General features: G+C 40.1%; 1 protein-coding gene across 2 annotated transcripts in view; it reads left to right on the top strand.

Annotated features, from left to right (window-relative positions):
* Positions 1 to 1,923: 1,923 nt before the first annotated feature.
* The window catches only part of LOC117431744 (Kv channel-interacting protein 1), an 83,925-nt gene continuing 62,082 nt past the window's right edge, over positions 1,924 to 23,766 (top strand). Inside the window, exon 1 of one of the 2 annotated variants that reach the window (XM_058996187.1) lies at positions 1,924 to 2,652. In XM_058996187.1, the coding sequence (XP_058852170.1) occupies positions 2,565 to 2,652 (88 nt within the window). In that variant the 5' untranslated portion in view covers positions 1,924 to 2,564. Of the gene's footprint in view, positions 2,653 to 21,612; positions 21,987 to 23,766 lie in introns of those variants that run through there. The other variant, XM_034053046.3, reaches the window with a different exon arrangement.

The raw sequence follows: 23,766 nt of genomic DNA, 5'->3' as shown, positions 1-23,766 counted from the left end.
TGATAGGCCATGTTCTCACAGGGGACATGGCAAATGACGTTTCCTTAACTGTCACTTTAAAATGCATGACCTCTTTTGCGTCGCTGTGAATTTGCGATACATACAATTTTCTAGAACTGTTTGCCAATTGCAGCCAGACTGTTGGCCAGAGTGTAACAAGCAGAGGGACGGATAGACAAAAGGTAGACAAATGTCAGACAGACAACTAGAAGAAACAGACAGACTGAAGGACGAGGCGGTAACAAGGTTTTCAATCACTCCATCATGGGCTGTATTAGAATCTGCATCACTGCTAATGGCTCCTCCCAGCCCTGGAGCAATTTCCACACAATATCATGAAGCATTGCTTTCCTGTGTAAAAACAGCCAGTGTGATATTTATCTCCCCCTCAACAGCACACTGTTTTCCCTGCCCAGTCATCTCTGGGATGCTGATTTAAGGGATAATCCATACCTGGGATAGCATCACTGCTCACAAAGCTGACCTACAACAATATTTCAGTTGAACATTTCTAACAATCTGACAACAGCTTTTATCACTTCATTTTTAATGCTTAACTCGGCAATAAATTATTCACGTCAGGCCGGGCTGAAACTCAGTTCTCCTGGAAAGATCACAGCTATGAATATGATGCTTTCTTTTGTTTTTTAATTAATAGCTGCCTGTCAAAGGCATGGCTCAACACTGACAGAAAAACAGTAGTTCATTCAGACAAATAAATGGTAAAAAAAGTTAATACCGGTTTATCTATGATATTATCACAGGCTACAAGGGTGTTGAGGTGGGGGAGTGGACTTTTTTATACATATCCCAAATTAGTATTTTGCTGAACCAGTTGCCAAGCCTCTTAACGCTTCCTGTACTTAAATACTTCACAGTTGACGTGGAAGCGCATAACTTTAGTTCCTATTTGTTTCCTAAATTTATCCAGAGGTTGTGCTATCCAATCTACATATTGTTTAAGCCAGAAGTATCTATCAGTATTCAATGTGCACTCCAGCCATGATCCTCAGTTTCTCAATTATTCCGTTGACCGCACATCTATATTTACATCTGCATTTCCAATCTATATTTTTTTGTAACAAGCTAAATATAGACTGTAACCAGCCACAGTAATGAGGCTGCAGATGCCTTGAGAAAAATGATCCATTTACCCTCTGTCCTGCTAAAAGGAACTGTCTCCCTTACTCTTGTCACTGATTATCCGGAAGCTGTTTGTGTAATTAGAAGCCACTTTCCTGGGCAGGGCTACTCAAACTCTGTCCTGGGGACCCCTTGTGTCTGCTGGTTTTCATTCCAGCTGAGCTCTCAATTACTTAACTAGACCCTTAATTGAACTGATCATTTGCTTAATTTGACCTTTTTACTTGTGTTCAGCTTTCAAACAGTTGCAGATTTCAAGTTAGCTAGAACAGGGTCCCATTGACCGGGTTTGAGAACCCCTGTTCTAAGTTATCCAAGCTGATTGATGGTGAGTGCATTGGGAGTGCCTCCTGCTGGCAATCTGTCTGAAGTACGGTGACTTGATTAGGTGGTAGTTTTTGAGGTTTTCACAGATAAAGTCTGAAATAAGTCCCTATATTTTTAGCTTCACTCAACTGGGCAACACAGACAGAACACAAATATCTATCGCATCTTCTTCTTCTTCCTCCATATGTCCCTCTCTCTAACCCTCCCTCACCCTCCCTTCTCCCCTCTACCCTACCCCAAGATACCGTGAAGAGTGCAGAGTGAAATCCGCTTCAGAACAAATCATCTGACAACAGCCCTTTTCAGCACAGTCTAGGATCCTGTACGGATGGATGGACAAATTGACTTCTCCTGACACATAACAGGGGAGAGAGGCAGGGAGAGAGAGAGAGAGAGAGAGAGAGCGAGAGAGAGAGAGAGAGAGAGAGAGAGAGAGAGAGAGAGAGAGAGAGAGAGAGAGAGCAAGCGCTGTGAGTGAGTGGAGGTGTACTGCATGCTGCTTTGTGAGAAAGGGAGCTGTCCACAACCAGGAGTGCTGAAAATCAAATACAAGACGGACTTTACTATCCTGTACAACCCAGGCAAGAAGAGGGAGAGGAGCAAAAACCTGGCAAGACTTTACTGACGTGTACAGCCCAGGCAAGTCGAGGGAGAGGAGCAGAAACCTGGCAAGACTTTACTGACCTGTACAACCCAGGCAAGGAGAGGGAGAGGAGCAGAAACCTGGCAAGACTTTACTGACCTGTACAACCCAGGCAAGGAGAGGGAGAGGAGCAGAAACCTGGCAAGACTTTACTGACCTGTACAGCCCAGGCAAGGAGAGGGAGAGGAGCAGAAACCTGGCAAGACTTTGAAAAGAGCAGATCAATTACACTTTATCAACTGCAGCAACGCTCTCAGAAAAAAAGAACGGTCCACAGCTTTTTTCCTTGAATGGATTTGGGAACTGTCTGTAGTTCAGCTGTGGAGGGAGAGTTCTGATCAAAGCAAGTGTCCTGAGTGGGGCAGGTAAAGGACTGACTTGTTTAAACTGGGCAGGCACTTGAAATACAGGCGGATATACTCTCCACTCTCGGGTTTTTCTGGTCTGCAGGATGAGTGGCTGTGCCAAGCGCTGTAAACTGGGGCTGGTGAAGTTTGCCCGGTCTATCCACAGATTCCTCACTGGGACACTCAACAAAGGTAAGAACACACCACTGAACCTTAATAACATCATATGTTTTTTTAACAAGTGTGGACTTCTGCAGTCACCAGCATTCTGCCTCTTGTAGGAGAATGTGTGTTGGATTTCAAAGTTTAGCTTTTTATTTAACAAAATGGCTTTTTTAAAATGGTACAGATTCTAATCAGTACAAAACAAATGGTTCAGCTTAGTGTGCTGGGTTATTATCATAAAGATGATATAATTTATATAGGTAACCCTTGTCCCAATAAAACCTAGCTGGGATTGTGGCACTTAATGATAGTAACTAAATGCATGTGTGGTTAAGACTGCATTGTAATGGTAAATGGACTGCTCGCTTTAATTTAACATTCGCAGTGAAAGCAATGGAGCTCTATTGGGCTCTCGATCCAAACATGGACTTTAAACCACAAGGGAATGATCTAAACAGCTGTTTTGATACCTTCAGTCCAGCTCGGGTGATTTATTGACCCTGGTTTTAAGAGCATTCAAATTCAGTGGAAACAGGTTTGCAGTAAAACAGGTTTATACATTTTGGGACGGTGGTTTTAAGAACCGCTGTTGATCAGATTTTTTAAAAAAAGACCCAGTATTTCTTCTATGACATCAAAATGTTTGCTTTAAACCTTTTGTATATAAATAATATAAATAATACAACACAATCAAAGAGGTGGAGGGGTTGCCCATAGGAACCCAATAGGAATTTGAACATGCTCCCAGTCACCCGATTGAGTTACACGATTTAGTATTCAGGGGCTCTTTAACTTCTGGCTTCATCAGGAAGTGCTTCAACTCTTTCAGTTCATTACTCACTTATGCATTGTCCTGCTGGACACTTTGTGCTTAAGTGAACTTCAACTGACCTTCAAAACTCCTTCCTGTCAAATGCTATCAATGCCATCTTGTAGACAAAACTCTCTCACACTAATGCTGGCTTTAATGTTTGAGGAAAAAAAATCTGCATCTCTCGCTTAGGCGGCAATATTATTAGAGAGAGACAACACACACACACACACACACACACACACACACACACACACACACACACACACACTTTTGTTTGTTCCGTATCCATGCATTTGGTGCAGAGTGTGTGTATTTTCAACCATATCCTGCGATAACAGTCTGGATTTAGGACACATAATGAAAAGAAAATAATAAAAAAAAACATTGAAATAACGTATTAGCTAAGAAAAAATGTGAAATGAATCAAAACATTCCTGCAAAAAAGCATAGTGAACAGGGAGGGTTTTATTGAAATTCTTATTTGCACATTATAGGTGATATTGGTAAATAAAACTGTTAATGATCATATCTTAATATTGTGCAGGATAGCATTTACATGTGAGTCAATAAAAAACCACAGCGTTATAATGATAAAGTGCTGTGTGTTTTTTCTACTCTCCCTCCCAAGACCTGGACACTGTATCGCAGTTCATTCCAGCAGGAGGTTGCAGGGTTATGCGAAAGGTAAGGTATCCTTTCTGAATTGAGTTTGTATTTGAGCTGTAGGGCAGTGGGCTGTAGGGCAGGGGTAATTGATAACCATTCACTAACCATTTGTTAATTTGAGCAGCTTTGAAAACACGTGTCCTGTCAGCTACTGTCCTCTCTTCAGTTTAGAAATACAATCTAGTTTTTTATTCCTCTTGGTAAATGTGCCTTCCCCTGATAAAAATGTAGTAAATTAAACATAGAATAAAAAGACACTTTGCTACTGTATTCCTCACAAAATATATCCCATAAGAATTTGATAGACTATGAAATCTCACAACAATGAAACTTTTTTTGTAGGAATATAGATTTCTAAGTTGGTATGGGTATGAGAAAAGCTGAGATATCTTAAATAATGTATTCTTTATTTTGTTTAGATTCAGTTTGTGTAATTTTCTGTTTCAGTCATCACATACTGTTTTTAAAACTAAGAAGTTCAATAGAACCCTCAGTAGCACGCTGTCTTGATGGTTGTTCGATACACGTGCTGAGATCAATGATGGCTTCTTTATAGGCTCTATATGATTACTGCTGCATCAGCGTGGGAACCAGGGATGGAAAGAAAACAAAGCCATCAAAAAACCTGCTGAAAAGGAGCGCAACTGGGTTTTACAGCTCACCCCCCCCCCCCATGGCTGTGCCTGAAAAAGCTTGATCTGCTGGAAAAGGGATTTGAAACACCTAAATGTACCTGTCAGTGTATTAGCTGTACACCCCCAGTATGAAAGCTGCTTGGGTTCTTGGTAGTTTTGCAAGGTCATTTTGCACTTTTCACAAGCTTTTTCACGTGCCTCCTGTCTCCTTTCGTATAGACAGTCAGGGCTTAACGGTGAATTAGTACTGAAAACACTCCAGCACTGCCACCTTGTATCTTTATAATGAGCAACACAACACTCCACTCTCAGCTCTCCAGCACTGCCACTCTGTACTTTATTCTCTATACAGAATTCAATATATGAAATGAGTATACAGTAAGGGTTTTAATAAATGCTGAAGTGTCTGATCTGCAGCTCCTCAATAAATCAGCTCTCTGGTTATCACTCTGCATTTCATTCTAATCTCCTTTAATACTGACTGCACTAGAGGAGCTTTCATTGTATTGAATTAGGCAGGCTGTAGAAAGGGGGTTGATTTTTGCGCAGTGATGCTATTCAGCTCCAGCAGAGCTCTTTCACACTGTATCAGTCATCGATTAAACACTGTTGTAGTAAGGGCTGCACCATAAAATCCAAAGTGATTTCCAGCTGGGTGCCAAGTTGCCATGTCCTCTCATTGTTTTTGCATTGATTGCATGCACACGTTTGCTGGTCATTTGCTCTTAGCCCTCCTTATGTTGTTTCTACATAAAATAAGTTTCAATTGTGAAAGCTGGTTTTGTGCAAAGCAAATGCCATAACATCTCAATGTGTACCTCATAATCTATATTATTAGTATTTGTTTATTTGGCAGATGTCTTTATGTGGCTCATAATCTATTGTGAACCGTATTTCTGTTCTTTATCAACACAATTTTGCATCTGTCACCTTTTGTGAGAGAGGCATCCCCTGTCAACCAGTTGAAGCTGATCTCAAAGAGGGGAGATTAACTGGGCAAATGGATCAGATCTCAAGAGGGACAGGGTGGGACATTCTAGCCAAGGCATACCTCCCTGTTGGTATCTTTTAGAGACCTGTGACCCATCCCTGGTGAATGTGAGTGCTCTGTGCTCTCAGCTCTCTTGAAAGCCTCTCTTTGTGATCAGAGGGGTGCAGAGGGAACCTGCTGAAGAACATTAAACTGCTCCCAGGATCATGGTACAGAAATCTCATAACCGCACACTGGATTAGATTAATTGTATATATATTTTTTTTTTTTGTCAACTGCAGAGATATCAGTCACAGTTTGCTTTCATTACAGAGCTGAATCTGCAGATGAATAATTTGTCAACCTGCCTCCCTGATGCTATTCATAAAGCATCAATCCCCTCTATATACTGTAGGAGGTCAGCTAGGGCATGCCTGTGAGTTTGAAGGGAAGGGGAAGGGAGGTTCTCTATCTAAACCCCGCAGCCTCCAGTCTTTTGTGACATAGTGGGGATCAGGCTGCTGACTGTTTGCTCCCCGATTAATCAGGATGTTTAGAGCGGAGGTAGTGATCCCCATTGGCAACTCAAAGCAGAACCAGATTAAACAGAGGAATTGTAAACGTAACTGATACTGTCGCTCGTTAAATGTGCTTAAACGATAAGGAGCTTTGTACAGAGAGTCTATTTGGCTCGTGGGTTACGTGAAAAATGTAAGTTCAGTAAAAGTCCTAATATTTAAGTCAGTTGATATTCTGTATGATGTTCACAACTTGGCTATGTCTGTGCTGTAGGTTCTACAGTAGACCCCCAAAGTTACAAACACATCAGTGGAGGGTGTTCGTAAGACTGAAGTGTCACTCTAAAACTATTAATTTCAGTGATTTAATGTGTGTGTACTGCATTATTAAAATGTATGCATCTTTAACATTAATAGTATTAAGAAAACAAACAAACAAACAAACAAAAAAAAAGACCAGGAGAGCTGTGTTTAAATGTTAGAATTCATACCATCAGCCTACTGACTGAAGTCTCTTGTACTGCAGATCAAATCCAGAGATATCCTGTCTTGGTGTGTGTGCACCTGCTCAGATGTACAATGCGATGTTCAGGCCTGTCTGATATAAAGCAGACGCTGCTTCATTGCTCTCTGTCAATCAATGCTCCAATGTATAGGGGAGGTTAAGGGAGGATGAGAAAGTGTTCAGGGGGGTGTTCTTTTGTATTGTTTCAAAACCACAGCGGTTATTGGAAATGTCAGATTTCAAGGACTCAATTGTGCTGTTGAGATCCAACGCTGTCAACCACTCTACATATCCAGACTATATAAGAATTGGAAGCAATCTCAGTAAGCACTTCTGAGTTCTGTTGCTGACCCAACTGAATAGTTTTATACTGTCATTTTTCAAATTGTTTATTGCAGTTATATACATATATGAAAGGAGAAAACACTTGTTAATTAAAAAAAGGAATCAAACAAGCAAGTAATTCAAAGTATCTTATGGAATTGGACTTTTCTCCCCCCCAAAAACTGAGGAAGAACACAAATCATGGAAAAAAGCAAGAGAATTAGCAGATGTTAAAAACGCTGTTGGAAACACTGCTGTGTTGGTCCAGTTTACCTCCTGAGTGGCCCAGGCTAGTGTTATTAAAACATAGTGAAAGTATAGGGGAGTGTGGTGAATCACTGGGAACTACAGTATGGTAAAGCATGGGAAAACACAGCTAACCATGCTAAAGAACAGTGCATTCATAGTATAAGCATGGATCTCTTGCTTTTTAAAAAACTTTGCATTTTTTATGTCTGTTTATAATAGCTAGGAAACTAGCCTATAATTATGATTGTTATACCATATTTATCAAGCAGTGTTGCAGTCATTTTATGACTACATCATAGCTATAAAATCACAACCCCATATCAGCATGTTCTCACAAAACAATTATATGATAATTGTCATGTTAATTGTGGTTTGATTGCTGTTAGCAATTACTGACACACGTGAGTCCTGTAAGATATTCAATAAACATCAATGTACCTTTCAGAAATTGACATAACTGCAGTATGAACAAAATATTGAGTCTGAGTGCAGAACTGGTGTGAAATTAGCAATACGTGATCTTTATGAACAAATGTTGACAAAAAGATTATAATTTTCTAAGTGTACGTTAATCCCATCAATCAAACGTTTTCATAACTACAGAAATAAATCACTTCAACTTGTGTCTCCCTAGTTGGCCACTGAGTTACTGTATTTCTAATTCAGTTATTATTAATTCAAATTAATTCACAAGTTCTTTAAAGAACACTTTAGACACAGCTTGGTGTTCATAAAGCATTGTAATCAGAATACACACAGATAACCAGGCATTACCTTGGTAGTTGACCTTGTCTGTATGGTACTGTACCTTTATTTTCCCAACTTGATCATGTTCTCTAATCCGCGTTCTTGTGCATGATTATCAAATTATTCAAAACCGACTTTAAATAACAATCTTTAAATAAACCAGCTGAAACTCTGTGAATAGTATTGAGTGTAAGGACAGCTTCAAGCACCCATACTTCTTACCATTAAACATTCAACATTACGTATTTGTTATGTACACAACATTTACCTGAACATCACACTCCATAGGTCCAAGCTGAACTTTTTCCAAAGAATAAATTACGGTTTTATGTGGGTCAGCACAAGATCTGTTATACTAACTTTTCAATATTACTGCGAGGGGCTGCTGGTATTAAAACTGATTAGAAACTTCCCAAGTTTGAGCAGCAAATCACTTAGCTCATAAACAATAAGTTATCTGCTTCCCTGTCTCATAAAAGGACTTTACTGTGCACCGAGCTTGCTGGCAGGCTGCTTCAGTCAGCACTGCAGAGAGTTCTTTGTCTTTCTATTCCTTTCTCTGGGGTTTCATTTCAATTAATAGCAGTAAAGAAAAGGCGAAGCTCATTGACTGTGGCACTTCTGAATGAACCGAACCCAATAGTGAATCTAAAGGGTATCTGCAGAGGGAATGCAGTGGTTTGTCTAAAATTCAGCTGTAACTTCATTGTCATCTACACAGCTGTTGTTCAAAGGAAGCACATCAACTAAATGTGAAGGCGTCAAATACAACTTACCTGTAGCATAACTGCAGTTAAAATAAAAACATTACAGTCAATCTGTCGTCTTTTTCTCCCCGTCTGTATAGTGAAACTGCAAGGATTTCACACCAATTGAAAATGCAGGTCTAGGCTTGGGCAAGGGGGCCAGTAAGTGCATCACTGAATGTGTCACTGTGTGCATTATTGTTAGAGACTGTGTCTGTCGCAGTGCCACTTAGGATGTCAATGAGTGTTTGTCAGTGTTGTCACTTATAGTGTCAGTGCAGTTTTCTGTCAGCCAGAGAGTGAGAGAGAGAGAGAGAGAGAGAGAGAGAGAGAGAGAGAGAGAGAGAGAGAGAGAGAGAGAGAGAGAGAGAGAGAGAGAGAGAATTGCCAGCAGCATGGTGATTGCTATCATGCTGTATTTTCACTGCAGCAATTCTACAGGTAATTTAAAGCCAGTAAAGAGAGCTGTGGAACATCATTCCTCCTCACAGTTTTGATTCCACACTGCAGCCTAGCACTCTAACCACTGAGCTACTCAAACCCATTACCTTCCACACTGCAGCCTAGCACTCTAACCACTGAGCTACTCAAACCCATCACCTTCCACACTGCAGCCTAGCACTCTAACCACTGAGCTACTCAAACCCATTATCTTCCACACTGTTGTCTGGTAATTTGTCCTCTAACCACTGAGCTGTTTAAAATGCCATGGTCCTATTTTGAAGAAAGAGCAAAGGCAAATCTAAGTAAGTTGTCATGGTATAAAAATAAGAAGAAACAGATTAGTATTCTGAGTAACATCTTGCTAGTTCTGCTCCTCTTAAATAATTGTATTCCTTTCTGAAACTTTGCTTTCCCACTCCCTCCTACTCATTTTGTTACTTGATCTCCCAGCACATCAATCTCACTACCATCTCGTTTCCATACGAGAGCCATCCATCAACCTGAGTAACTTGCTGCTGAAGTGGGACAGCTTGGTGACTGTGTAAGTGGGAGGGACAGCGAGAGTGGGTGCTGCAGGAGCATGTGGGTTTTTAGCATTATGTTGAGATCTACAGATTGGGCCTTAATTGTCAAGTGTCAAAAGCTGACCAATGAGTAAGACCAGATTTGAGTCAATGAGCCTGATTTATTAATGCCTTCACACCAAAATGTGCTCCATTTGTTTAGTTTTTTAGTTTTCTTGGGGGGGAAAGGAAAGTAAAACTGGTAATATTACAAAACTAGTATATGCCATTTATATGTTCAGTTAGGGAGTCAATGTATGACAAAGGTATTTGTTATCGGTTTTGATTTCACACAAAAGAAGCAGATTGTATTTTGGTGCAAAGACCTTTAGAAATGTGTTTTACTCGTAAGCACTCTGCTTGCTTATGTTGAGTTTATTTGCACTTGAATACTAGTTTATTTTACAAAAGTGTTCCCTCGTCATCTACCGTAAGCTTTAATTAGATATTGTGTACTGTGTCTGTAGTTGTAACACAAATGTAGGAAATAGAAACTATTAAATTGCACTTGAGCCAAAACCGACATGGATCAAACCTGTATTTATAAACTGTTGGCTTAGCCAAAAAATACAGGGTTGAAACCAAATAGTGCCAGATTGGATCCCTGTCAGTACAGACACTGTGTCCCAATACTTGGAAGAACAGTGTACAGAACACCTGGATTGTGATCACACCAGTAGGAAACAGCTCATTTCAAAGTACTGTAAAGCTAGCTAGGCAACCAATTCAAGATGCAGTCTTCTGAACTTCTTTACCACAGAGACTCACAAAAATAGACTCAAACTTATGAGGGCTCTGAAAACTGCTAGGTCATTAAAACGGATAAATAATATCTTGGTTTCTAATGAGACATAACATTCTGTGTATTTATTTTTAAGTATTCCCTAATTGCTGATGTGCTTCTCCATGGAAATGTTAAGTGCTGGTTTTGATGAACAGCCGGTTTATTTAAAAAAAAAAAGCCATGCTTGGTTGTAAGCCAGGTTGAAAACTGTAGAGCATGTAAAAGCGTGTTTGCTATAAGGCCTAATGTCAACTCAGAGGATTGATGCGGCTCTAATCTCCGTCTATACATCAAGCCCATCTGGTTTATAGCCCATGCAGCTGGCAGGGAGCTGTGTTTTTGAAAGTGCTCAGCATGCTGATTGTGGGAGAGGGTGTAAATCTACAGGGATCTCTGGGGTCTCATTTCCTGTTGATGCTGTGTCTGATGTTTCAGTGAATTGCATCCTGTTAAGTTTGTTTTATAGATCCAGCACTGTAACATTATGAGCCGCACACCTCTTGCTGTGCTAAAGCAGCAATATTTCACTTCACACTTCATGATGCAACACGTGCTCACCCAGAGGCAGAACCTAATAATTTATCATGATTGTTGCTTTGAGCCTCACACTTCTGTACTGTGTACTCTCTGGAGGTTCCCTGTCCTAGACCAGTATTTATGCACAACATTCTAGCACAGTAAAACAGTACTGCAACTATATTGGTTGGAAATTCTGGCCTGTGGTTGGTTAAAAGCCCTCCTCTCCAGTCCATATTTAATATACATTTTAAATTAATTCAATTGGTTTCTGACCAGAAGCATGTCTAAAGTACATGGGGAATTAACCAGCTTCAGCACCATGGACAACAGCTAGTTGATGTGCCTGGATTTTAAATACCCCAGAGAATATTTAGGGCTGCATTGACCTCCCTATACAGCAATTACAGTATTGTATGTCTGCTATTAAAGGTCATTGGATCATGATTAGCAGCATCACTGTGGTGTCAGGATCCAGGACAGTGATTAACCAAGGCCGGGACCCCAGACTTTACAGCAGCAGCCTGTTCTCTGTTAACAAGCCCTGGGGAAAGGCTGATGGCTCCTACCTTTTTATTTCTTCAGGTGTTCATCATAAGTCTATTTAATGAGGTAATAACCAAGGCCTTACTGTGTTGCTATTGAGACATTTTTTGATATTAGCTTACAATGTTTATTTCTCATTCCACAAAGCATGATAAAGAACCCATTCATTTCTTCTTTGTGTAGCGGTGGGGATGGGGAGGGGGGCAGTCGTCAAGTCTTTGTTGTAAACTGTTTAATTAAGCATAAACTTCAGTAACTTTAGTATGAGAAAAAAGATCAAATCTGCAGAGACAGATAAAACAAACCAAAAAGTTATAACAAATTTACACTACAACCGTTTTGACAGAATTCATCATTTTATGTTGGAATTTTGACAGATTTCTTCAGCACAAGAGCTGCTACCATATGTCTGATACAAGATGAAATCTGTTCCTCTGAGTTACACAGAACGAGATGGATTCATTCAGCTCTGGGTCTTAAATGTGAACGAGGATGATGTTAAAAGTGAAAAGATCATTTTTATAATTCTACTCGGCCATAGTAGAGATAGCAGAATAAGGTTCTAGGTATACTTAATGTACTGTCTACTATCTGTTTTTACAGCGCATCTCTTCAACCGGCCTAATACCGTACATATGTGGATGTATTATTTATATTATTTATAGCTCTGCAGCATATGGTGCCGCAATCCTGACCGAGCATCCTCTGCTGATCAGACCTAAGCCTCTCTCAAGTGGAGACTACTGTGCCAAGTTGTGTGTAATAATTTTGTTGATGTGGATGGACAGGCACTGGCGACCACCTCTAAGTCATTTAATGTGTGACCTGATTTGGGTTGGACTGGAACCCAGGTCTCTAGGGGTATGAAAAGCTAATGAATTATCTAACCAGAAGAGGATGCTGCTAAAGACCCAGGCACTCCCGAAATAGCGCAGTACAGGACTGCATTCATAGATGTGGTTATGCTGTCCGCTGTGCTAGCAGTCCACCAGGTTTAGAGACTAAAAGGACACCATCAAACAGAAATATTGATTTTTCAGCTTTGCAGTGAAAAGCTTCTACTTCTACAAGGTAATGGTTGTCTGAAACGAGAATCAGAGAAAACTCATGCAGGTTACTGGGATATGCAGGATTTAAAATATGCATAATTAATGATAAACCAACTACAGCTGCTGCAACTGCAGCTAATGAGAGAACTGTGAGTTAGGGCTCAAAACAAAGCAGGTATGAGTACAGTAGCAGTGATTTGAGTGCTGGGATTGAGTTTGGAAAGCAGTGGATTTGAGGCTCAGTGGCTATAGGGTGCTGGGGGGCAGTGTGGAAGGCAATGGTTTTGAATAGCTCAGTGCTGATGTGCTGGGAGAGCAAGTCATGAAATGAGTAGGAGTGAGTGAAAAAGCAAAGTTTCAGAAAGAAATACAATCATTTAAGAGGAACAAAACTAGCAAGATGCTACTTAGAATACTAATCTGTTTCTTCCTATTTTTTATATCATGAAAATTTACTTATATTTGCATTTGCTCTTTCTTCAAAATAGGACCATGGTATTTTAAACAGCTCCTAGGCAGGAGTGAACCCCATTTTTAACTGGGCAGCTGCAAAATTAAGGGATACATCCATGATGATTTCTAATGGCATTTGCTGCAAGCAGTGTTCACTGTTTAAAATCAACAGTGCCACAGAAAAATGAGTGCAGTAAACATCTCAAGAAACTTCAGCAGAATACATGTATGATACAGCCTGCATATCATAGATCAGTTGATGCAATACAATTGATGCCATTTAACAAGTAGGAATAATAGATAAATGATACATAAAATGTCACATTTTCAAAATAATGCTACGCAATTACCAGGCAGTTTGGATAGCAATAATATATTCCTCAAGCTACCGTAGTAACTGAAACTGTATCTATTTAGAAGCCACATGAGAAATACTAAAACATTTCCAAATCCGCAGTAGTGGTGCAGCATGAAAATGCATTCAAATCAAGATCCCAGGAGCACATTTTGTATTAACACTTGTTTTCTTTGAGAACAACAGGAGTGCTTTAAGGCTAGCTTTTTATAGCTTTTTTAAGCACTTGGTTTTAAAAATGTGATAGAGCTACTGTATGCATCAAATGAGCACAGCAAAGCTCCAGAGTCTTCTTTATATTAAATAACATCATATGCACAGAAGCCCTGGCAGAACACAGTGGTGTATGCAGTGCATGGTGACTAAATAATGCAATTTGTGCAAATACAGACATGCTCAAATTTGTTGGTACCCTTAAAGCTCATTGAAATAATGCTTCATTCCTCCTGAAAAGTGATGAAATTAAAAGCTATTTTATCATGTATACTTGAATGCCTTTGGTATGTCATAGAATAAAGCAAAGAAGCTGTGAAAAGAGATGAATTATTGCTTATTCTACAAAGATATTCTAAAATGGCCTGGACACATTTGTTGGTACCCCTTAGAAAAGATAATAAATAATTGGATTATAGTGAGATTTCAAACTAATTAGTTTCTTTAATTAGTATCACACATGTCTCCAATCTTGTAATCAGTCATTCAGCCTACTTAAATGGAGAAAAGTAGTCACTGTGCTGTTTGGTATCATTGTGTGCACCACACTGAACATGGACCAGAGAAAGCAAAGGAGAGAGTTGTCTGAGGAGATCAGAAAGAAAATAATAGACAAGCATGGTACAGGTAAAAGCTACAAGACCATCTCCAAGCAGCTTGATGTTCCTGTGACAACAGTTGCAAATATTATTAAGAAGTTTAAGGTCCATGGAACTGTAGCCAACCTCCCTGGGAGCGGCCGCAAGAGGAAAATTGACCCCAGATTGAACAGAAGGATAGTGCGAATGGTAGAAAAAGAACCAAGGATAACTGCCAAAGATATACAAGCTGAACTCCAAGGTGAAGGTACGTCAGTTTCTGATCGCACCATCCGTCGCTTTTTGAGCGAAAGTGGGCTCCATGGAAGAAGACCCAGGAGGACTCCACTTTTGAAAGAAAAACATAAAAAAGTCAGACTGGAATTTGCTAAAATGCATATTGACAAGCCACAATCCTTCTGGGAGAATGTCCTTTGGACAGATGAGTCAAAACTGGAGCTTTTTGGCAAGTCACATCAGCTCTATGTTCACTGACGAAAAAATGAAGCTTTCAAAGAAAAGAACACCATACCTACAGTGAAACATGGAGGAGGCTCGGTTATGTTTTGGGGCTGCTTTGCTGCGCCTGGCACAGGGTGCCTTGAATCTGTGCAGGGCACAATGAAATCTCAAGACTATCAAGGCATTCTGGAGCGAAACGTACTGCCCAGTGTCAGAAAGCTCTGTCTCAGTCGCAGGTCATGGGTCCTCCAACAGGATAATGACCCAAAACACACAGCTAAAAGCACCCAAGAATGGATAAGAACAAAACATTGGACTATTCTGAAGTGGCCTTCTATGAGTCCTGATCTGAATCCTATTGAACATCTATGGAAAGAGCTGAAACTTGCAGTCTGGAGAAGGCACCCATCAAACCTGAGACAGCTGGAGCAGTTTGCTCAGGAAGAGTGGGCCAAACTACCTGTTAACAGGTGCAGAAGTCTCATTGAGAGCTACAGAAAATGTTTGATTGCAGTGATTGCCTCTAAAGGTTGTGCAACAAAATATTAGTTTAGCAGTCCCATCATTTTTGTCCATGCCATTTTCATTCATTTTATTATTTACAATATTATGTTGAATAAAAAATCAAAAGCAAAGTCTGATTTCTATTAAATATGGAATAAACAATGGTGGATGTTTCAAGTTATTTCAGAGAAAATGGTGCATTCTTCGTTTTTTGTGGAGGGGTACCAACAAATTTGAGCACGTCTGTACATTGTGTTACTGTGCTTCAGGTACATAGGTACAGCTTTCCATTGCATGCAGTGTATTTTATTTAATTTAAGTATTTTAAGATACTAAACATCTGTCATTCAACCCACGGGAAAGAAAACACAGATGTTGCTTGTCTGCAAGCGTGTTCTGTTTGCCAGATCTAGAGGATAGCTGGGACTGGTGTAAATCCGAAAGAAATGACGCCTTGCATTCTAAAAGATTAAAACCCAAGTATGCCACCTGTTTATGATTTTCTTCCATTTGTAAATGGTGATTTTAACATAATCTGCACCAGAGATGGAGACTTACTTCATTAACAAGCAGTTAATGCTTAAATGCCCTGCAGTTATTGTTCTCTACTTGCTATGCACTTAGGCAATACAAAGGAGAGAGGATGAGAAAACAGAACAGAAATACAAGTCATGTCTGTTTGCAGCAATAACATGACATGTAGGGTACAGTACTTGCTGCACAAAAAGTTTAAAGAAGTGTCAAAATACATTTTCTTATTAGCTTTATTAATAAACTGGTCCCACTTTTTTGTTATGCTGATAATCTTTTTTTGGTTCTTTACTTATGCCATAAAAAAGTTATTTTCTAAATGTGAGCTATGTCAGCCAGACCATACTATACACCCCTCCCTGATCATTGCAGCTCTGTATACTGGAGTGGATCCACGGGAGTTCTCAAAGGCCTGCAGCTGATTCCCTCAGGGAGAGCTGATCAAAGCTTCTTTAATCTTCCTACTCTCAGCCCCTGGCTTGCTGGCAGCCCCCTGGCTGTCTGGGGCTCTTTAATCATGCCTACATTAGGAACTCCAACACAGCCGTGAATTGGAGCAGGTCCACTTCACTATGCCCTGGCATTAAAAGCTCCAGTGCCTCTCCTCCACTTAGATGTGCCGGTGGTAACTGAATACAGCGATACAGCCATGGTAAAGGAAGCAGTGTCTCTCTCTGACATTGTAACTATTGATATGTTATTGACTACATTAAAACTACCCAGAAGTTTTCCAAATTGCAAAGAAATTATCTCAAAGAGCTGCCAGTCAGTCCCATTCTAAATAGCAACCACACTTGAACTACAGAACTTTTTTGAGAACTACAGAGCGTTTTTAGTTGGTGGTCAGTAGTCCTCTCCATGTGTTTCTGTCTGGACAGTGCTGTGAGCTGGGCAGAGTCCTCTCAGCTTACGATTATTGTTACACTTTGCCCACTCCAGACCAGGGAGCGGATATTGCTTCAGCTCCATCAAGCCAGATGGAATGAAAGAGTCTGTTCGCTGGGCTGTGAATTTTGCCTGTGCAGGGGGGTCAAAAGTTAAACAGTGTAGCCCTCCAGAAATGAAATATGATAGCCCAGCAGTATTACTAGTGCAGTGCTGGCATTGCATGGCTAAAGAGCTGCTATACAGTAATCAGGAGTCAAGCACAGCCTGTGACAGACAGACTCTGCTGACAGTCCTGGCCTGCAGAGAGACAAACAATGGACTTCAGCCTTCTGTGCTGCCAGTCAGTCCCATTCTGAAAGATATCTTGGTATATTCGTACTGTAATTTAGTACGGCTTTGACTATGGTTTTTTCATTGATTTGACATAATGATCTTTTCTTTAAAGCATCCACTACACCTGCTAGGCTTTTATCATGGTATACTGTATTTCAAAGGTCCATCTTTCACTGCATTTTTTGGTGCAACATGGTTTTTTCTCTTTTTTTCATTTGCTTGTTTTTTTCTTTTTTGTTTCACTGTTTAATATTTAATTTCTTCTGTGGACAAAAATATATTTCAAATGCAATACCAGGTCAAGGTAAGAACAGAGCAGATGTTTTAGTAAATGTGGTGCAGACAGATCATAGCGCTATACATCTCAAAGTACTGGGACAGGTGAAGAAATGCACAGCCACTGGCTGTTAATTGCTACGGAGTGTGTTAATAGCTTGGGTGTTAATTGCCAGTTTTACCTCACTACTCAGACCCCTTACTCCCTAAATATCTTGGTTACCCTGAACAGACATTCTCTCTTCAAATAACAAACTGTAATTTACCAATTTAACTGGTATCACAAGTGTTTAAGTATTCAATATAATATCCACTGATCAGTCCAGGAAACGTACTAGTTTGGAGATTCCAGATTGTTACAGGGAGAGCTGCATGTGTGCACAAACTGCACAAGACTGCCCTCTTCTGGGAAGAGATCGCCACTGACATTAGGGAAAGATGATTGCTATTAAACCTCCTATGAAAGGAGCTACACTAGAAGTTCATATTAAGCAAAACACATAATTTTACGCTTATATTAGTTTTCTGCAGTGACAGAGGCCTCTGCTGGTTTTAAAACTCCATCTATCTGCACAGAATTTCTGAACTACTAATCTGATAGAGGTGTACCTACATCAAACACTAAACAGCCATATTTAATATAGTTTGTAAGCTACACTATGAAGCAATGTGAAGAAATCCTACTTGTGGAGCCCCTGCAAGGATTCACTGGGTGTTACTCACAGTTTGTAATTCACAATAAAAATGTTTTTAAAAGTATTTTTTAATAAACAAAATAAGCATCACATTTATGAAACTACACAGTATTTTAAAACTACACCCGAAAACATACTTGAACAGAGCTTGAGCGTTGTGAATAAGTCCCTCGGTATATCATTAACGAAGTATGCAAAGCCCTTCATCAGTTCGCTGTTAGTAAAGGTTTATCACAGTAGGCGAAGCACTGCTTGTAATCCACTGTGTTGGTTAATAAGGGAGATGTCCCAAAAGACGACCGATCTACAGGTGGTGACATTGACCCGTATTTATTTATTTATTTATTTATTTATTTAGAACCAATATAATTTGCTTTTATACAGACTCTTGAACACCAGGGCTGATATAATTAGGATTCTTTGGAACCCGTGCTTACTGTAGTTACTGTGTAGTAATTCATGAGTCTTGTGTTTTTGGAACAACATTGAGGTCTTCCACTGAACTCGAGTGTGATTTCATATTGAAACCACTAGAAGGCAGCCAATCCCTACAGCAGTGATGACACATATGCTTTGTTTTTTTGCTTCATACGGTACAATATTTCGTGCAGTATCACATTGCAAACATAAATGGTATTTTATGGTTTCATATCAAATATTGATTTGGTATTGTTCCACTATTATTCTTTGGGGCCTCCTCCTATATAAAATACTAGCTGTCATTAAACACTGTAGTTGCCTATAACATATGATAGTATGTCCTTCTCAACAGTATGCTGTGATTTAATATAATGTAATATCATATTGTTTTGAAATTAAAACACATTCTGACTCCCAGGCCTCTCAGAGCTGCCGCATTGTAAGAGCTTCCTGTTTGTGCTGTTCAGTATACACAACAGGTACTGCTACAGTAAAGCTTACAGTGGTGTACTGCCATTAATGAACACCAGGTGTCAGTGCTGTGTGTTAAGCAGGCATCATGTCAGTTACACGCAGAGCCATTTCTCTGTGTGCACTGAACTGGAACAAATGACAGCAGGGTACAGATTGGCTGCACTTTAGTTGCCCCGTTACTACCATTAGCAGCACTTGGATTGCATTGGGATCACTATAACACATTGTGCAGCAACTGCAGATTACATTCTCTTGCTATCTAATAATGTACACTTACTAGCCAGTCAAACTGCATTATATACACACACTGCAATTCCAGACCCAATCTGCACTGAAATCAAGGAAATCATGTGTCACGCGGATTACTGTCAATTGATGGCTTCACCGATTCCAGATGTTTAATATGGCTCGTGCACATCAGTATGAATAAAGTAAAGCCTAGCTCCTGTTGACGTGTGTTTAAAAAATACTGATTATGTTTTAGTTTGCCATGCTTTGCCCATGCTTATACCATGCCTTACCATGGCTTAAACCATGTCTGTGCTTTAGGGTTACCATGCCCTCACATTGCTTTATAACTACACTTTGCCATTCTTTTACCAGGGCATATTGCAGTAATTTCTTTTTTCAGGGTGGTGGCACACTGAGCAAGGCTGGTGAGAGTGTACTGCGTATCTCTGTATTGTAAAGCCAAGAACCTTTATTTTCAGTTTTCATTTTTGAAATTCTTCTTTTTTTAATGTATTTATTTATTTAGAAAAGCACCATGCTGGAGTGCTGGCTCCTTAGCACAGTGGGAAATTTGAGGCTTACCGACTAGATGGGGTGTCTAATATATATATATATATATATAAAATGATGAATAAATTAGAGCTGTTAATTTTTAATGATGTTTAAACACATCATTAAAAATTAAGAGCTCTAATTAATTCCTCATTTATATATATCAACAGTCGTCCTGTTGAAATAATTCCAGTCTCCAGGCTCTGCATTATTCACGAAATGTGGTGCAGCGTTTCGTTTCTGAGCTATTGTTTCGATTGATGTATGAAAGTTCAGCCGGATGAAAGATTGGGGTTTTACGAGCGTTAATTATCGCTAAATACCCCCCGTTTAAAAACTCCATAAATCCTCAGGTTCTGGGGCAGACGAGATTGTGGGGGAAGACAAATTATCCTTATCAGATCAGGGAACGGTCTTTCTCTTCCCTCAACCCTAACAACACGTATACCGGACTGCAGTACTTCTCAAACGTCACACTCAGCCTCGGCTGTGGGGATAACTGAGCTATCTACCCACACCTCCATTAGCTTAAAAGCACACCACATCTTCCATCCCGGCATGTCAAACGATTTCATTTCCATTTCAGTAGTGTCAGTAGTTCAACTTGAGTAAATGAGTAATGAAAGTATTGAATTCGTTATGCATTTTGCTTCATCCCCCTGAGGTCAGAGTATTGCCTGGATAAGGGAGGCTAGGAGGCAGTGTTCTAAATGCCCTACAATCAATAAAAAAATAATCATCTAAGACTGTACAAATAATAATGGTATGGTATGCCAATGTGTGTGTGTGTGTGTGTGTGTGTGTGTGTGTGTATACATATATAGCTGTGTGTCATAAAGGAGCTAACTTTACTATAGTTTCTTATAATATAGTTTCATTGACCTGTGAAGTAGCCTCTCCACATTGCTCCAGCACCACCCTTCTTCCTCCAGCCACTGCTCACTATTAATCTCAGACCTGTCTGTCCTGGTTCGAACTGGATAGGTTGCTGGAATTCTACTGGTTCAACCCTATGCTAAGCTGGTTGAACACATTTTTACTGGCCTCCTACTGGGCACACAGCTGGTACATAACACAGACTCCAGCATGCATATTCATTTAAGATTACACAATAAACAGCTGACTTAAGAACAGAAAAGGGATTTGTAATGTACATTTTTTTTTTTTTTTAGCACCAGCTCAGAAAATCACAAAGCACCATCTTGGAGCAGGGTACACCAGTGATGGTGATTGTATGAATTCCCCTCAAGGAGGAAGACAGTTAAAGCAATCCTGAAGAGCTGATTATGCAGGGTCAATAACAGAACAACACCTTTTAAAATGTCTTTACTGTGAGATTCTAAGGCCTGTGGATTGTTGTCTGCAATTCGAAGTGAATGGAATTGCTGTAAACATCAATATGTTGCTGAAACCAGGCAACATGGGTTCAAATCCCCAGCTCGCTCTCACTGGCTCACCAGCGGCTGGAATTAGAAGTATGCTGGTGAAGGTGAATTTAAAAATAACCTAATTGGGTAAATGGTATAATATCTTAATATGACTCACTTGCTACTACTGTTCCTCCAGGTCAAAATTGCACCTGGATAAACTATGCTGGATTATTCACAAACAGTCGCAACAACTTTCCTTCCACTAAACTAAAGGACATCGCTGTAAACGAGATGCAGCAACTCAGCGGGTCTATTGAGAGATATACGTGCTATTTCCTTACTGTTTCATCCTTCTGTAGAATAAAACCACAGTGGAGAAGTACACTGCTCGGCTAACTAGCTTTCCCCGGTGTTACATTTAATTAACGCATTAAAAGCAAGTCCTCATCCCAACGCACACCGAGCTCAACCTCCCGCGGAGCCCCTTCTTAGCCCGGTTGTGAGCAAGCTGAATGCTCTGTGATAACAGCAGGACTGATCGCGCTGGTGTATGTGCAGAATCACGCAGAGTATCGGTTTGGAAGTACAGAGTCCCCGCCTCTCTCTCTCCCTCTCTCTTTCGCTGTCTTCGGGAATCTTTTTTTTTTTTCCAGAGACCCTCTCGCATTGCAGACGCTGAGCTCTCCCAGTCCCCCACGATAGAGAAAGAGAGAAGCTTTTTGCTGGTCCGTGTTTTGGGTGAGACAGACGTGGAACTACGCTACACACCACACTGTTCTATACTACAGTACACTACAATACACTACACGACGCTAATCTAGTATAAAGAGCGAGAAGCAAAAAGAGTATTTTAGTCTGAGAGACGGAGATACGCACATACTCCAGCCTGGAGATGGGAGTGGTGATGGGAACGTTTTCCATGCAAACCAAACAAGTGGGCTTTCGCAAAGGTAGGGTTTCCTTACTCGATTTATTTATGTATATATTTTTTTCATTTTATTTCTGAGCTCAAGCATTATTAGGGTTTTGTGTATTTAAGTGACTGTGAGTGTTTTGCATAGATGTCTTATGAGTTTGAGTGAGTAAAAGAAAGTGCAGGTGGATTATTTTGTCTAGTACATAAATATCAATTTGCTGTTTGTAATTTGTGATTTGTTTGCGTTTTATGCGACAGGTGCATTACTTTGTTTGTATTTGTGTATACTTATATGCTTATTGTAAAATTAGCATATTATTGTATATTGTGTATGTGTGTGGGAGGGGGTGTACCTGTGAGAGTGCATGAGGGAGCTTTCTGTGTATTGTGCATATTTTGTGTGTGCACCCTTGTGTTTGAGTGTATTTGTTTACAGGTGTGGAGTCAGTGTGTGAATGTGGGAGATGGGGATTGATGAATGTGGGAGATGTTGGATCCTGTTTATGTGGTAGCTCCTTCGTCATGCAAAGTGGATTATCTTTTTTCCCAGAAGCAGTCTGCTATTTTCCGAAACCTCTCATTCACTGCCTGTGAGTGATTCAGATTTTGAGTTCAAAACAAGCACAGTATGTTCTTCCTCGGTCTGCTCTATTTCTCATTCTTCAGTGGATACCATTCTGAACATACACAATGCTGTTCCAATGATTGTCCTCTGTTCTCCTCCCTCTGAAAGCTGGTTCATTCAGATCTCAATGAATGGTTAATAAAGCATGTTGCAACTCAACCAGCACCAACATGTTCAAGTTCATGCCTTCTGCAAACCTGTCGCCACCTATACAGCACCTAACCTGGTTTCTATACAAGGCACATAACCACATTAAAGGTCAAATTGATTACTTCTAATTGCGTGCTTAATGGGGCTCAAGAGTGGGATTGAGTTTACACGTTAACGCTGGAATTGGATAAGGTTCAGGTGATCTACATCACAAAGTGCTGACAAGGGTTGCAGACTAGTTTTCCATCACAGTTGTTTTGAATCTGTGGCCCAGCTTGAGGCCTTAGCATGCCAGGGAAGGTGTTGATAACTCTATTGGGTGCACTTTCTCCCACCTGAAGGAACTCAACCAGTCCACACATCATGTGGGGAATGACCCGAAATAAAACTTAGTGTAATTGTATCTAATGGCTGAGCTGGAAGAACAGATTGTCAGATGCTGTTTGGAACAAAGTTGCTTAGCCATACTACTCTTCACATTTAGACAGAGGCTACCAGTGACTCACACAAAGGAAAGAATGACAGAGGCAGCTAACACAATTTGTCTGAGAAAGGCTGCTTCTGCTTTTAAAGCAATGATACCCAACCTATTGTACTGGGAATTACCAGAGATTGGGGATGGTTTTATCCTGTAATGTGGATGGTGTCAATGTGGTATTTCTGCATTATAAAGTGTATATATGGTGCATGGGGGCATTGTTTCCAGCTTCTGGTGATGAGGTCATTGACATATAAAGGTAGGCTATTCATTACTTTGTGACAGTTATAGGTGTTATAATATACAAAGCCTCCTGCATACGATGTGCCAGTTTGCACTGATCAATGAAGGCATGCATTAGTTACAGTGGATTTAAAAAGACCTGTGTGCTGTCTCAGGAATGACACATTATATATTTAAAGGTCTGTCATTTAGATCTGGGAGGTCTTTTTGTGGTTCATGCAGACAGCTGTCACCTACCCGTGCCGACATGACCTGTAAGCGTTCTACGGATGTATTCAGTGTAAAGCTCACACACATTGTCATACTCAGTGTAATCAT

This window comes from Acipenser ruthenus, chromosome 22 (genome assembly GCF_902713425.1).
Source record: "Acipenser ruthenus chromosome 22, fAciRut3.2 maternal haplotype, whole genome shotgun sequence".
Lineage (NCBI taxonomy): Eukaryota > Metazoa > Chordata > Actinopteri > Acipenseriformes > Acipenseridae > Acipenser > Acipenser ruthenus.
Note: the sequence above shows the minus strand (reverse complement) of the source record. Positions and strands in the feature narration are given on the sequence as shown.